This window comes from Meles meles, chromosome 2, assembly GCF_922984935.1.
Source record: "Meles meles chromosome 2, mMelMel3.1 paternal haplotype, whole genome shotgun sequence".
Taxonomy (NCBI): Eukaryota; Metazoa; Chordata; class Mammalia; order Carnivora; family Mustelidae; genus Meles; species Meles meles.
In genome coordinates this window covers 194,731,867-194,746,735 of record NC_060067.1, presented here as the reverse complement: position 1 = coordinate 194,746,735, position 14,869 = coordinate 194,731,867, and the positions used below count along the sequence as shown (strand labels likewise).

Sequence of the window (14,869 nt, the reverse complement as noted above, 5' to 3'; positions counted from 1 at the left end):
GGGTTTGAGGAGGCCAATAAATAACAATGCTCCTCTCTCCAGCCTGAGGTCTGAACCATGTTAGGGCTAAGGAATAAGCCAAATGAAGGCCAAAAACTTTGCTCTTATTACTGATAGATGATGGAGAATGTAGTTTATATGTGCAAACAGTGACTCTCTAAAACTGAGTCTCAGAATCAGACATTCTTTCCCACCTGGCTTTGTCCCTGATCTTCCCTCCCTCTCCATCTTTCTGACAGGTGCGGAGTCCACATGCTGGCTGTCCTTGGAGGCAGAGAACACATGCTCTGAAGAGGAGGAGAACAGAAGGGCTGTGCTTCACATGCCCAGTTCCTCCTCCTCTGTGGTCAGATGAAAGACCTCTTCCTTCTCTAGGGCTTAGAGGAGAGGATGAGAGAGAGCTGGAGAGAGGCTGGGGATGGAGCCCCTGATACTTAGAACAAAACGTCAAAAGGAGGAGGTGGGATGGCTGGGTAGTGCTCTTTTCTTTAAAACCAAACAAAAGTGCTGGTGCTGTAGGGAATTTTATGATTCACTAGGTTCTCTGAAGGAATGGCAGTAAGGAGTATAAAAGGGGGGCGCCTGGGTGGCTCAGTGGGTTAAAGCCTCTGCTTTCGGCTCAGGTCATGGTCTCAGGGTCCTGGGATCGAGCCCCACATTGGGCTCTCTGCTCAGCGGGGAGCCTGCTTCCTTCTCTCTCTGCCTGCCTCTCTGCCTACTTGTGATCTCTGTCTGTCAAATAAACAAAAATCTTTTTAAAAAAAAGTATAAAAGGGGTGGCTGGTAATTTTTAAAAACTGGTTTTTGGGGGGAGGGGTCAGAAACCCCGACTTGTAGCATTTGCTGGTTTCTGTGGTGTTAATACTAAGCTGCCAGGATGACCTCGCTGAGTAGGAAGTTGGAAAGAGACTGCCTGCGGCACACCCTCTCATACGTAGTGTCTCCACCGTGCTGATACGGTAGACGTGAATAGCAGGGACCACAAAATACAATTATTAGGAAATGATGAGTTTTAAGTATTTTTACCTTTTAAGAAGTACGGTTTAATCGCAAGTTTGTTTCACTTTTTTTTTTTTTTTTTAGAGTAGACCGCTGGCAGGAGGGCAGAGGTCTCTCCCTTTTTTTCTTTTTTTTTTTTTTAAGATTTTATTTATTTATTTGACAGAGAGATCACAAGCAGGCAGAGAGGCAGGCAGAGAGAGAGGAAGGGAAGCAGGCTCCCTGCTGAGCAGAGAGCCCAACGCGGGGCTTGATCCCAGGAGCCTGGGATCATGACCTGAGCGGAAGGCAGAGGCTTTAACCCACTGAGCCACCCAGGCGCCCCTGTTTCACTTTAATAATGGTAGGTTTTAATTCCTGAGATGTTAACAGGCAGCTCTCACAAGCCGACACAGGCTTGTGAGCTGGCTCCGGCACGTGGCTGCGTAGTGGCCACGCGTGCTCTGTCTTTTGATGACCCTGCACTGGACAGAAATGCAGTTCTTCTTGAGGTAGATGAGGGTTAATAACGCAAAAATCACCTTCAGCAACCAGTCCAGATCTAACGTAGACTCTACCCACAGATATGGGCTCGAGTCAGATAGGTCTGGATTTTGCAGACCTGGCTTGCACTTGGCTTCCTTTCTTATAGACAGTGTGGCCTTGGCAAGTCATGTGTACTCTGAGCCCCAGTTTTAACTGTGAAATGGAGAAAGGAGTTCCTATTTCATGAGACTGTTGTGATAATTAAATGAGATTAATGCATCAGCACAGTTGTGAGGACAGACCTGCTAGGCTCCCAATAAAGAGCTAAAAATATAACCGTGAGCAGAAGAAGGCAACAGAATTCTCAGATCCTAACTTGAATAGGCTTAATGGAGGAGATGAGGCAATACAGTCTCTCATGTCAGAAAAACTTCAAAGTGTAGAAGAAAGTCATTAGGACATTTTCAGTACAGAACGTAAAACTAGGCAACTAAGGATGATACTCAGTAAGCGTTCTGAATGAAAATGCTTCAGGCAAGAGTTGAGAATGGAATATAACAGCAGTGGTGCTATACATTGGTCTGTAAAGAAACAGTTTATGGTGATATTAATAGCTGATATAAGGAATATGAGAAGCCCTAGTCGAAATGAGGTACAGGTAGCAGAGAGAAAAAATTTTGGGCTCCTTGAGGTTAACTGAAGGACACCAGCTAGTTGCTTTTGTAACATGTAATTTCCATAGACTTCTGGGAACTAGAAAATGAATATATGGTAACATGTTATTTTAGGAAATTTAAAAATACAAACCAGATGAAGAAAAATAAGCCACATTGCAAACACATGACAATACTTGATATTTTCCAGCTTATTTTCTGTATATATATAGCATGAATTGTGTACGTGTGTTTATGTAAACTCTGGAAACGTCAGGCTGCTCTGGTCCAGAACTTTCTCACTGATGTGACTCAAATATAGTGTATAGGTGTATGGAGAAAAAAGTTTGTCAGCCCTCCAGGTAGTTGGGGAGGGCCTGGGATGGCTGATGACCTTGGCATTCTGTTCAAATATTATCATTTGCCACGTGTGCCACAAATGGAAAAAGCTTAGGAAGCATACCCTAGTCTTTCTTTTGGAATCAGCTGCCTTCTACACACTAGAAAAATGGAAAACCGGTTTAAAAGCACCATTAGAGGCAAGAGCCTCTGACTGCTCTGAGTCCTGACTGAAAATACTTCCCCAGCTCCCTGGCACTTCCTGCTTAAAACCATTAAACACATCCCATGAGAAGATAGCTCTGAACCTTGTTGTTCTTTTCAGACGTAAAAACTAAAATGAGAGACTTTACTTGGTTCATGATATTGGTGAAGATTAAAAATTTGACACCCAGGGTTGGCAAGGCTATAGGAAGATAGACGACCTCGTGTCCCACTGGGAGGAGTATGAATTATTGCCTTTCTGTAGCACAGTTTTATAATGCAGAAGCAGGTCACAAAATGTGCATTCTTTCTGATACAGTTATTATTCATAAGAACTTATTTTAATGAAATAACCATGAAAGTGTGATAAAGATTTTTCCAAGAAACTTCTTGCAGTTTTATGTAAAATAGAGAAAAGCTTGAAATAACAGACTGCCTAACAATTAGGGCTTAGGGAAAAAAAGTGTCGACACATCTGTACAGTGGACTGCCGCTTAACAATGGTGTTGCATCAGAGTATTTAATAATATTGGCAGATGGTATACATTGAAAAGGCTCTAGGGCCTTTTATAGCATAAGTTCAGTCTTACAAAACAAAAAAAAAAATTGTCTGAAGAGAAGTCTGTAAATGCTTACCAAATGTTGTGATTGACTTTGAATGTCATGCTTTGTATATTTTCCCATTTTCTTCACTGAATATGTTACTTTAGAGAAAGTAAAAATGGGTTCAGCATGAGGAGGTAAAATCTGCCCAGCCATTTATCAGATTGGAATAACAGATTCCAGCTACAAAGTTAACAGGAAACAGTATTTTTTTTTCCAGGTATACGTAGCAGCTAGAAAGTGTCATAATGATAACCTCCTTTGAATGACTACTGCTTTCTTATGCACTGAGAAACTTTGCTCTCTAAAATCTTAGATTTCGCCATTTGAAATTACTTTGGTAAGAGTGACGCATCCTATTCTTGCCTGGAGGGTTTTGGCCACTGTGACACAGAGAAGCACCCTCATTTATAAGTCGGCGGTACAGCTACCGATAAAGGGTTTTCTGGGCTAACCATTCCATGTTTGTTATAACTTTAAAGTTTTCAGGAGAGTGAGACCCGGATCTATGTGAAATGACAATTTACACAGCTCTGCTTTGAACCTGTCAACATGCTGCTTCATTTAAAAATTTCATCTACACTCCATACTTCCCCAGAATCCCATAGAAGCAATCTTTCTCTTGGTGTGAGGAGACACCCATGTTTCTTCATGCTTACTGAGATGAGTCAATAAACCTGATTTTGTTGGACTTCAGTGACTTTGGTGGCCTTAAATTGACTAGGCTGAGATACTTTTATGATCAGGAAAAAAGGCTACTTTAAAAATTCTTATATATATTTTACAAACATGCACATACATCATCTCCTTAAATGCTGCATATCTAAAGGATCAACCAACAGTGGTGTTAAGGGACAAAAATAATAGTTAATATTTATTCAACTCTCATTGTGGCTTGGGCACTATTCCAAATATTGTAAATGTGTTATCTCATTTAATCTTCATGGCAATCCTGTGAGGAAAAATACTGTTACTTTCTTTTTACAAAAAAAATACTACTCTTCTTCTTTTCTCTTGAGTTTTAGAAAGCTTAAATAATTTTTTTAGGGTGGCACAGAAAGTGTTGGAAGCAGGATTTGAACACAGGGCACCTGGTGTCAGAGCTATACTGACTCTGAGTCATATATACAGAGCTCTACTACTCTGCTATACTTACCTTGGAAACAGCTTTAGTGTAGCCCTCTGAAATCACCATGTCTTTATTTCTTTTCAAATGTTGTAACCGAAGTCCTTCTAAATGAAAATATTATCCCTAGCCTAGCACAAAGTAACCGGTAACAACCTTGAAAACATTATTTTTAAGTTTTAAATTTAAATTTTAAATTTAAATTTAAAATTTTTAAAAGTATGTTTATGTATATGGTATTCTAATTTATGTCATTGCGAATTTTATTTTATTTATTTACTTATTTATTTTTTAGAGAGAGAGAAAGTGTGTGGTGGGGGAAAGGCAGAGGGAGATAGAAAATCTTAAGCAGACTCTGCACTGAGCATAGACCCGGACATGGTGCTGATCTTATGACCCTGAGATCATGGCCTGAGCCAAAATCAAGAGCTGGGACAGCTAACCAACTGAGCCACCCAGGCACCCCTGTAATTGCTACTTTTAGTATAAAACCTATTTTAAACCATTCACCATATTGTAGACACCTGAGACTAGGATTTATTCAGCTTTTGACTCTCCTAAGACATTCCAGCATATGCACATCCAAGACAGCTCTAAAATAGTAATTAAAAAAAAAAATGTGTCAGGTGTGTGTAATGAAATGAGGAGACTAGTATTTGTGTGTGTGTGTATAAATAACTTAGAAGTCAATTCTAATAGAATTCCAAAGTTCTGAACAATTGACAGTAAAAGGCAATAAATGTATGTATTTCCAAGGGAATTATTTTGCAGACTAATTTTGTGGTGTTTCAAGTGAGTTTGAGATGGTGGGAAGACTTCAGAAATACAAACGTGCTCTGGTCTTTATTAATGCAGCTGAGTGTTCAAAGCCAGAGAGGTGAGGTGTTAAGTCATGTAAGAGGTGGCTGTCTTCATGTGACCGTTTTCTTGTCCCTGGGATAAGAGATACTGGGGGTGAGATCTCGCTGTAGCTGGAAAAGAGCCAAATTCTTCTTAATATTAGAGTTTACATTGGAGAAACACATATTACACTTGTGCAATTGTGATCAAGAGGATGTTCACAAATATCAGTCCTTCAGATTCTGGAACCAAACTCAGCACCAGCAAGGCCATGCGCGCCTCTGGTGAAGAAAGCTGAGTGAGTGCTGACTATCCCCAGGGAGTGGCTCCCAGAGGACTAGGAGGCCTGTGCCATCAAGGATAGCCGCCCGCATTTGGATGTACAGCTGCCCGCTGAAAACATAGGGTTGGGATGCTAATCCCTCGTGCAGTCAGAAGTCCACATATAACTTTGAGCTCCCCTAACACTTTACTACTAATAGCCGATATTGACTGGCAACCTTACCTATAGCATATACAGTCAATCAACACGTTTTATATGTGTTATGTATCATGTACTATATTCTCATAATAAGCTAGAGAAAAGAAAATGTTAAGAAAATCATAAGGAAAAGGAAATACATTTATAGTTTATAGTACTGTACTGTATCAAAAAATCTGCATATAAGTGGGCCCACTTAATTCAAACCTATGTTGTTCAAGGGTCAACTGTATGTTGTGAGCTTTTATTGAGAATGAAAGTCACTCATTTCCTGCATCGTCTTTTGGTATCAAGTGAAGGTGAATTTTACAAATTCAATAATCATCTTCAAATGCCTGTTATGTGCAAAGCACTGTGAGAAGGGTTTGGTGTACATAAAGATGAATTGGTTGTGGGTCCTTGGATTTATTCCCCTGCTGTGGAGGTGTTAGTAGTCCAGCATAGGAGACCAATGGGGGTATAAATTGCTAAGTTGGAAGTAAGATATTAAGATCAGAAGTGGAGGGCAAATTGCTAAAGAAATGGGTAGGAACAAATACTTTGTCCTGTAGAAGAGAGGGATCTGAGAACCCTGAGAGAAGAATGCTCTGAACTGATATTTAGGAACAGATAGGATTTCAGCAGATAAGGGAGAGAGGTTGTGTGCAAGACGGAGAAGAAACAGAGCAAAGGCTGGGGGTCAGGAAAGAGCTGAGCATGTGCTGGGGTATTGTATGCAGTCTGGTTTGGCAGGAAAATGGTATCTAGGAGGGATATAGAAGGCAGTGAGCCTGCAAAGATTATCTGGCATTGGCCATGCTTGTATCCTTGGAAAGGCCCGAGACAAGATAAACATTAACCCATATTGAATTTTAGAGTAGCGGGAAAGTGGTCAAGAGCATGAACTTTAGAATCAGCAGCCCCAGATTATCATTTTGGCTCTAGTACTTAAAAGCAATGAGACCTGGTATAGATTTCCTAGTCCACCTGAACAACTTCTTCCTCTGTGGTGTGGGGATAATTGCAATACTTATTCCGAGGATTAAATGAGAGAGAGTATCTAGACAGGTACCTGGTACTAAATGAGAGGACTCTGTGTTAATGTTAGCTGATATTTCATAATAATTTTATGCATTCATTTAAGAAATTTAACTCTTCACTCAAATAGCGTGCGTTTCTTCAGTACCATTGATGACTCATTTGTTCCAGAGGATGAATCACCAAGAATATAAGAAGAACAGATTGTTCAGAATATTATTTGTACCTGTTTAGTTTTACAGGTGTTGTATATTAATGTAACTTCTTGCCTTAGTTTGGGCTGGTATAACAAAAATATCACAGTCTGGTTGGCTTAAACAACAGACATTTATTTCTCACACTTCTAGAGGCTGAGAAGTCCAAGATCAAGGGGTTGAACATTGAGCCTCCTTCTCACTGTGACATCACAAAATGGGAAGGGCTCTCTGGGGTCTATTTTTTTTTTTCTTAAGATTTTATTTATTTGAGAGAGAGTGCACAAACCAGGGGGAGAGGAAGAGGGAGAAGCCGACTGACTTCCCACTGAGCAGGGAGCCCAATGGGAGGCTTGATCCTAGGACCCTGAGATCATGACCTGAGCTGAAGGCAGACACTTAACTGACTGAGCCACACAGGCGCCCCTCTAGGGTCTGTTTTATAAAGACACTCCTCTCATTTGTGAGGGCACCACCCACAAGAGCTAATCACCTACCGAATATCCCAGGTCCAAATACCATCACATTGGGAATTAAGTTTCAGTGTATGAATTTTGGGGGAACAAAACATTCAGTCTATACTACTTGCCAATATTTACTGAGTGCCTGTCATGTGTTTAGTGTCAAGCTAAGATCTGTAGGAGAATACAAGACATAATCCCTGTCTTCAAGAGGCTCATGATTTAGTTGGGGAGAAAAAAAAAATAGCATATTTTTCTTACAGACAAAGCCACAGTTTTATCTTATGCTCAGGTGTGTTGTTTCTTAGAGAAGTGTTAGTCCTGAAAGGACCGGACATACCATTTCTTAAGAGCACAACACTCCTTGCGGAAATGGACTCTAAAACAGCAATATAAAATAGTAGGTAAATAGGAACTATTTTTTTTAGAGTTTATTTTTGCGTACGTGAGAGCCCTGTGTTTTATTTGATTAGTACAAAATACGATCTAAAAGTTATCTCTGAAAACAGCATTTTCTAAATATTCGATCTTTTGTTTTTCTCTCTTTTTAATATCAGGTATCAAATTGTAGTAGAAATAATCCAAGCAACTACAATTAGCAGCTTTCCCCAGCTGAAGAGGCACAAGGGTAAGAACCAGTTTGTTTTCTTCAGTTATACATTCTAAAGGTTCTCGGTCTACCCGGTCTTTTCTTTTGTCAGAATGTTGGCAAGTATGAGCATTCTTCTGGCTTATATTTAGGTATTTTCAATTTATTAAAATAATAGTATATCAGCAGCATTAGAGAAAGTAAATATAACTTCATGCTAACAAAAACCCCTGTTTGTATTTCTGTGTTTCTTTGAACTTTATTCATCTGTCATCATAATTTTTCAAAGACTGAAATCATTGGGTATAGAGTGCTTCTGTTTTTAAAGTAAGCATGATTTTACAGTTTTTTTCTCATTAAAATTTAATCTTAATATTCATGAATATTTCTAACTGAAACGTAATGATAGTTATTTAAATGACTCCAGTGAGTTGATGTTTCATAATTTACTTAATCTTTTCCTTTAGTTAAGATTTGTATTGTAAATAGCTTTTCTCCTCCTTCTACATTTAAAAAAAACAAAACAAAACACTCTTTACTTTCCCATTTGTTTCTCTTCAGATGAGATTTTCACCCCAGCATGATAGGAATAATTAAGGTATAAAGCTGGCTCTCACCCTCCCTTAAAGTTGGCCTGGGGCTAGCGTATCCACTGTCATATATGAAGTTGAAGGTCACGTCATTATTTAGAGTGCAGATCTTGATTCGTGGCTGAGAGGCAGCAAACACCCCTGACCTTGTAGGCTGGCCTTTCCATGAAAATCTGCAGGCCCACTCAAGTCCCATCAGGGAGCAGAGTGTTAAAAGGACGAGTTGGGCTGGGCCTTAAAATGTGCTCCCAGGTTTCTGAGTGGCACAGCGGCAACAGGAGGCTTGGCCTGAGGTCTATTACTTGTGTCTGAGTCACTGACCAAGGTAAAAAGAGATGAAGGTGTAGAATAGGAAGAAGCACTAATTCTTAATCTCTGCCCAATAAGGAAGATTGTACAAATTTGTTCATTCAAAAAAGGTTTACTGAACACCAGTGAGGCGATGATGATCTAGTAATGGACAAAACAAAATCTCTGCATTCATCAAGCCCTAGACTGAGACTGGGAGGCAATCAGACAATGAGCACATCAAATAAACAGTATTTTAGACAGTGAAACGTGCCCTGGAGAAAAACAAAGCTGTGAGATGGGATGTATGGAAGGGAATCCTGGCCCAGCTGGAGGGGGAGGAAGATTAGTATTCAGATAGGGTTGTCGGGGAAGACCTCACCTATGTGGTGACCTGGGTGCAAAGACCTGGGGACCCGAGGGTATCTGTGGAAGGACAGGTGCAAAACTCTGAGGAAGAAGCGTGCAGGGCTTGCTTGAGTTGCCTGTGTGGCTGAAAAGGGGTGAAATGGGGGAGATCAGAGCTGGCACAGGATCCCATTCCGAAGGGCCTTACTGGTACTGCTGGGACTTTGGCTTTTAGTCAGCATGAGGAAGGGAGTTTATGGCAGTTTACTAGGGCTGCCATAACAAAGTAGCATAGACCAAGTGTCTTAGGCAACAGAGCTTTATTTTCTCACAGTTCTGGAGCCTGAAAGTCCAAGATCAAGGTGTCCCTGGGGTCTGCAGTGTTGGTCCTTCCTGAGGACTGTGAGGGAAGGGTCTGTTTCAGCCTTACTTCTTGGCTTCTAGTTGGCCTTATCTCTCTGTCTTCATTTTGTCTTCCCTCTGCCCTGGTCTTTGTCTGAATTTCCTGTTCTTGAAAGGACACTAGCCTTACTGGATGAGGGTCAACACTAATGGCCTCATTTTCACTTAATCACCACTGTAAAGACCCTGTCTCCAAATATGGTCATTCTGAGGAGTGTGGGAAGGGCCCATACAATGTTGTCAAACATTGTCAGTGACACATCTTACTTTCATGCTTCTATTTGCCATTTGAGCTGCTCTCAACTGTCTTGGGTATTGTGCCTTCCTTCTATCAAGCATTGGGGGAAAGGCAGACAGGCTGAGCTCATTTGGGGCCTTCGAGCTATTTTGCCTTGGGACAGAAAACAGAGGAGACCAGTTTACTTCTCTGAGGTCCTGTTTAAGAGTGATTATCATCATGTCCACAGAGTGTAATACTCAAATGGATTTTAGTCTTCTTGCTTTTTGCAAAGATAAACTGTGAACATTAGTCTTTTATTACTTAGTGTTTAACATGAACATTTAACATGAGAATGTATGCACATTTTAAGTATATAAGGACAAATTCACTGCTAAGAATGTATTTTTTGTTTTTTAAAAGATTTTATTTATTTATTTGACGCAGAGAGAGAGAGAGATCACAAGTAGGGAGAGAGGCAGACAGAGAGAGAGGGGGTAGCAGGCTCCCTGCTGAGCAGAGAACCCAATGCGGGGCTCAATCCCAGGACCCTGGGATCATGACCTAATCCGAAGGCAGAGGCTTTAACCCACTGAGCCACCCAGGCATCCCTAAGAATGTATTCTTAATTTGATGTTTTCTGGTTGAATTTTTATTATAACTTAAATATTCAGTTTATTATATGTATTAGTTTCCTAGGACTGCCATAGCAAAGTACCACAAACTGGGTGGCTTAAAAAAGAAAAATGCATTCTGTCACGGTTCTGGAGGCTTGAAGTCCCAAGCCAAGGTGTTAGCAGGGCCATGTTCTCTCTCAATGCTCTAGGGAAGACTCTCTTCCACATCCTTCTCTTAGCTCATGGTGTTGTTAGCAGTCCTTGGTCTTGAACATATGTCACTCCAGTCCCTGCCTCTATCATTATTACGTGGCATTTTCCTTGAGTTGTTGTCTCTTTTTTCTTATACAGATACCAGTCATATTGGATTAAGACCCACCTTAATTAAAATGAGCTCATCTAAACTTAGTTCATCTGCAAAGACCATATTTCCAAATAAGTTCACATTCACAGGTGCCGGGGTTTAGGACTTCATCATATCTTTTTGGGGGATACAGTTCAACCAACAGTGGTATAACTGATATGTTCAAGATAGCATTGTAGTGACATTTTTGTGAAAAATGCTAGTAACATTTATTTTCAGTAAGCTATCTGACCACATTAAGATGTGGTTCATTACTCTTCTTTTGGGTTAATTCTGGTACTGTAGTTAACTTTTTAAAATTAGTCTCTTGGGACACCTGGGTGGTTCAATCAGTTGGGCATCTGACTCTTAATTTCAGCTCAGGTCATGATCTCAGGGTCCTGAGATCAAACCTCGCATTGGGCTCCACGCTGAGCAGAGAGTCTGCTTGAGATTCTCTCTCCCTCTCCCTCTGCCCCATCCTTTCTTTCTCTCTCTCTAAGATAAATAAATAAATCTTAAAAAAAAATTAGTCACTTTTAAAGTCTATAGTAGGGTTCGAAGTAAGAAATAAAATCTCAGCAAAATGTAGGATAGTTGAAACCATTAGGTGATTTCAGCCACAGTATGTCTTCATGTCCAGAACAAAGACAATTTCCATGGAATCTGCACTCTGACAAAATGCGTGGATCTGTGTAAGAATGAAGGGAAGCATAGTAGGGGGAGGAAGGAGGTAAATTGGATTGCATTAGAAATTAAAAACCTGTGTTGTGTAAAAAAAAAAGTAAAAGACAATCCACAGAATGAAAGAATGTATTTGCAAATCCTATATCTGTTTGTATCCAGAATATATAAGGAGCTCCTACAATTCCATAATCAGAAGACAGTGTAATTGAAAAATGGGCAGAGGATTTGCATAGACATTTCCCTGAAGAACCTATACAAATGGCTAATAAGCACATGAAAATATGCCCTACTTCATTCTAGGGAAATGCAAATTAGAACTAATATGAGATAACCAGTTTACACTCCGTAGGATGGCTAAAATAAAAAAAACAAACTGGTATTATGGTTGGTAAGGATGTGAGGAAATTGGAATTTGTATATGTTGGTGGAGGAGATGGAAAACAGTCTGGCAGTTCTCCAAAATGTTAAACATAGAATTACCATGAGACCTAGAGTTTCCATTCCTAAGTATATACCTAAGAGAAATGAAAACATACACCCACAGAAAAACCTGTGCTTGAATGTTTGTAGTGGCGTTATTTATAATAGCCAAAAAGTAGAAACAACCCAATAGCCATGAACAAAATGTAATATATCCGTACAGTGGAATATCATTCAGCAGTAAAAAGAACTGATTCGTAAAATACATGTGAGTATTACACATGCTACAGCCTGAATAAACCTGAAAACATTTTGTTAAGTGAAAGAAACCAGTTATAAAAGGCCACATACTGCGTGATTCCCTTCATAGGAAATGCCCAGAATAGGCAGATCTATACTGGCAGAAAGTAGATTATTGGTTACTTGGGGCCATCAGCGTGGATGTTGGCATGGGAAGTGAGTACAAGTTTGAGTATGAGGGCTGGTGGGTACAAGTTTTCTTTTGGGGGTGATGCGAATATTCTTTTACATTCAGATTATAGTGATGGTTGTATGACACTGAATATACTAAAACCCACTGAACTGTGTGTAGTAAATGGGTGAATTTTATTTTTATTTATTTTTTTAATAAAGATTTTATTTTATTTATTTGACACAGCGAGAGCGAGATCACAAGTAGGCAGAGAGGCAGGCAGAGAGAGACAGGGAAGCCGACTCCCCACTGAGCAGAGAGCCTGATGTGGAACTCTATCCCAGGACCCTGAGATCATGACCTGAGCCGAAGGTAGAGGCTTAACCCACTGAGCCACTCAGGAGCCCCAAATGGGTGAATTTTAGAGTGTGTGAGTTATATCTCTGTAAAACTGTCTAAAAAAAGGAACGAGAAGGTAGAGACTAAAAATTCAGCTCGTGGCAAAACTAACTTAAGTGAGTGGCTGCCATATTGGACACTACAGGCCCTAATCAGGAGTTTCTAGTTTTTAGCACTTACTCAGTAACTAAATGAAGCAGCATGTTCAAATATCTAGGCTCGTCTCTGGCAGGTAAATGCTTAGTGGAGTTGAACTTGGATAATAAGTAAAGTGTTGCACATTTGATCAAGAAGCTTTTATAAAGTTTCTGTTTTTAAGTTTAATCTAAATTCTCATTGGTCCTTCTGGTTTATCTGGTTTGGCTTTGAGCCAGAAAATTTCTTTCTCAGAGTCTAGGACTCCGCTTCTTGTGCATGCAAAACTAGCTTCAAACAACCTTATAGGCTTAGAATTTGGGAAAAGTGGTCTCCATTCAAAGGACTCTTCACATTGGGCTCAGAGGACAGGTGCTGGAGAACTGAGTAGGGAGAACCAGCTCTGGTATTGCTTCACAAAGCAAACTTCACACTTCATGTACCTGCAGGTAACATATAATAGTGGGGGAGTGAGTGTGACCAAAACAAAGATTTTTATAATTGTCACTAGAATGCTTTGATAGAATATTTACATTATATTTTTATTGACTAATTCTCTTTAAATAGGATGTTCAATATTTTTATGTTATTTGAGTTACTAGATCTTCTAAATCTTATAACAATTAATTTTTGATAAGTAAAAATTTTCTCCCTAATTATATTCAGGTTATGGTTAATGATTCAAGTCTATTTATGTTCCTATTTCTGTAATAAAGAAAACATTTCAGTGTAGTGCCATTGGACATTATAGCTCTAACAAGGTTAGAGAAACCATGTAATGCACAAACACATATAAATGGAAATAGAAAAATGGAAGTTGATTGTGTATGAAGTAGATTTCATTTGTTTTGAGAGACAGCGTACAAGTGGGGGAAGGGGAAGAGGGAGAGAGAATTTCAAGCAAACTCCATCCTGGGCATGGAGCTGGTACTCAATTTCACAACCCCATGACCCCTAGATCATAATGGGAGCTGAAACCAAGAGCCAGATGCTCAACTGAGTGAGCCATCCAGGAGCCCCTATTTATGAAATCTTTTAAAGTATTTTTGGAGCATTCTGACTGTTAGGGTGATGCAATGTCTGGGAATGAGGTATTCCAGTCTGGGACCTGGATAATGGTAGTGCAAGGACGGGATTGACAGGAAGACTATGAAGGAAAATAGCCTACTTGCTGACTGATTGGATATAAGGAAGAATCAGAGCATGGGAAATTATCCTGCTGGTACAGCTTGCTGACTTTACCAATGAGGAAATGCTATCTGGAGAAGTTAGAGACCCTAACTTCTAGTCTGCAGCTGTTTCTATAATAGTCCATTGCTTCAGATTGGTGAGGTGGTTTAGGGTAGAGAAGAAACCTCGTTCAAGTGAGCTTCTCTTGCAAGCTTCCTCATGAAACCTGGACACATCGTAGGACTCAGTTTTTTTAGTCTTCAGATTGAGTGCTCTACATGGTCATACAGGGTTTCTCAGTGAACATATCAGAAGAGTTAAGGAATGTATATGGGGGACTGGTTTTGGACATTCTGGATTTGCAGGACTGGAGGATAGGAAAGTACCTGTTTGATTTATTTTGTTCAACATCAGTCAGAGAAAGACAAATACCATATGATTTCACTCATATGTGGAATTTAAGAAGCAGAACAGGTGAACATAGTGGAAGGGGAAAGAAAAATAAATAAGACAAAATCAGAGAGGGAGACACAGCATAAGAGAATTAACTGTAAGAAACAAATTGAGTTGCTGGAGTGGAGGTGGGTGGGGGATGGGGTAACTGGGTGATGGGCACTAAGGAGGGCACGTGATGGAATGAGCACAGGATGTTATCTGCAACTAAACTCTACCTCTGAAACTAAAAGTATACTATATGTTAATTAATTTATTTTAAATAAATAAATAAATAAATAAATAAATAATACCCATTTGGCATTTCAAACCTGGATTCACACTGGGGAGAAAGAATGCAACCCTGCAGAGAAATATTTGCATGTTACCAGTGTAGAGATAACAGTCTTCTATTCATGCTATCTCCAAGTCACTTGT

At 39.9% G+C, this 14,869-nt stretch overlaps 1 protein-coding gene across 1 annotated transcript in view; it reads left to right on the top strand.

Annotated features, from left to right (window-relative positions):
* Positions 1-14,869, top strand: part of SNX25 (sorting nexin 25) — a 124,241-nt gene that overhangs the window by 53,700 nt on the left and 55,672 nt on the right. The window contains exon 6 of the mRNA XM_045998412.1: positions 7,940-8,010. Within this exon, the coding sequence (XP_045854368.1) occupies positions 7,940-8,010 (71 nt within the window). The remainder of the gene's footprint in view (positions 1-7,939; positions 8,011-14,869) is intronic.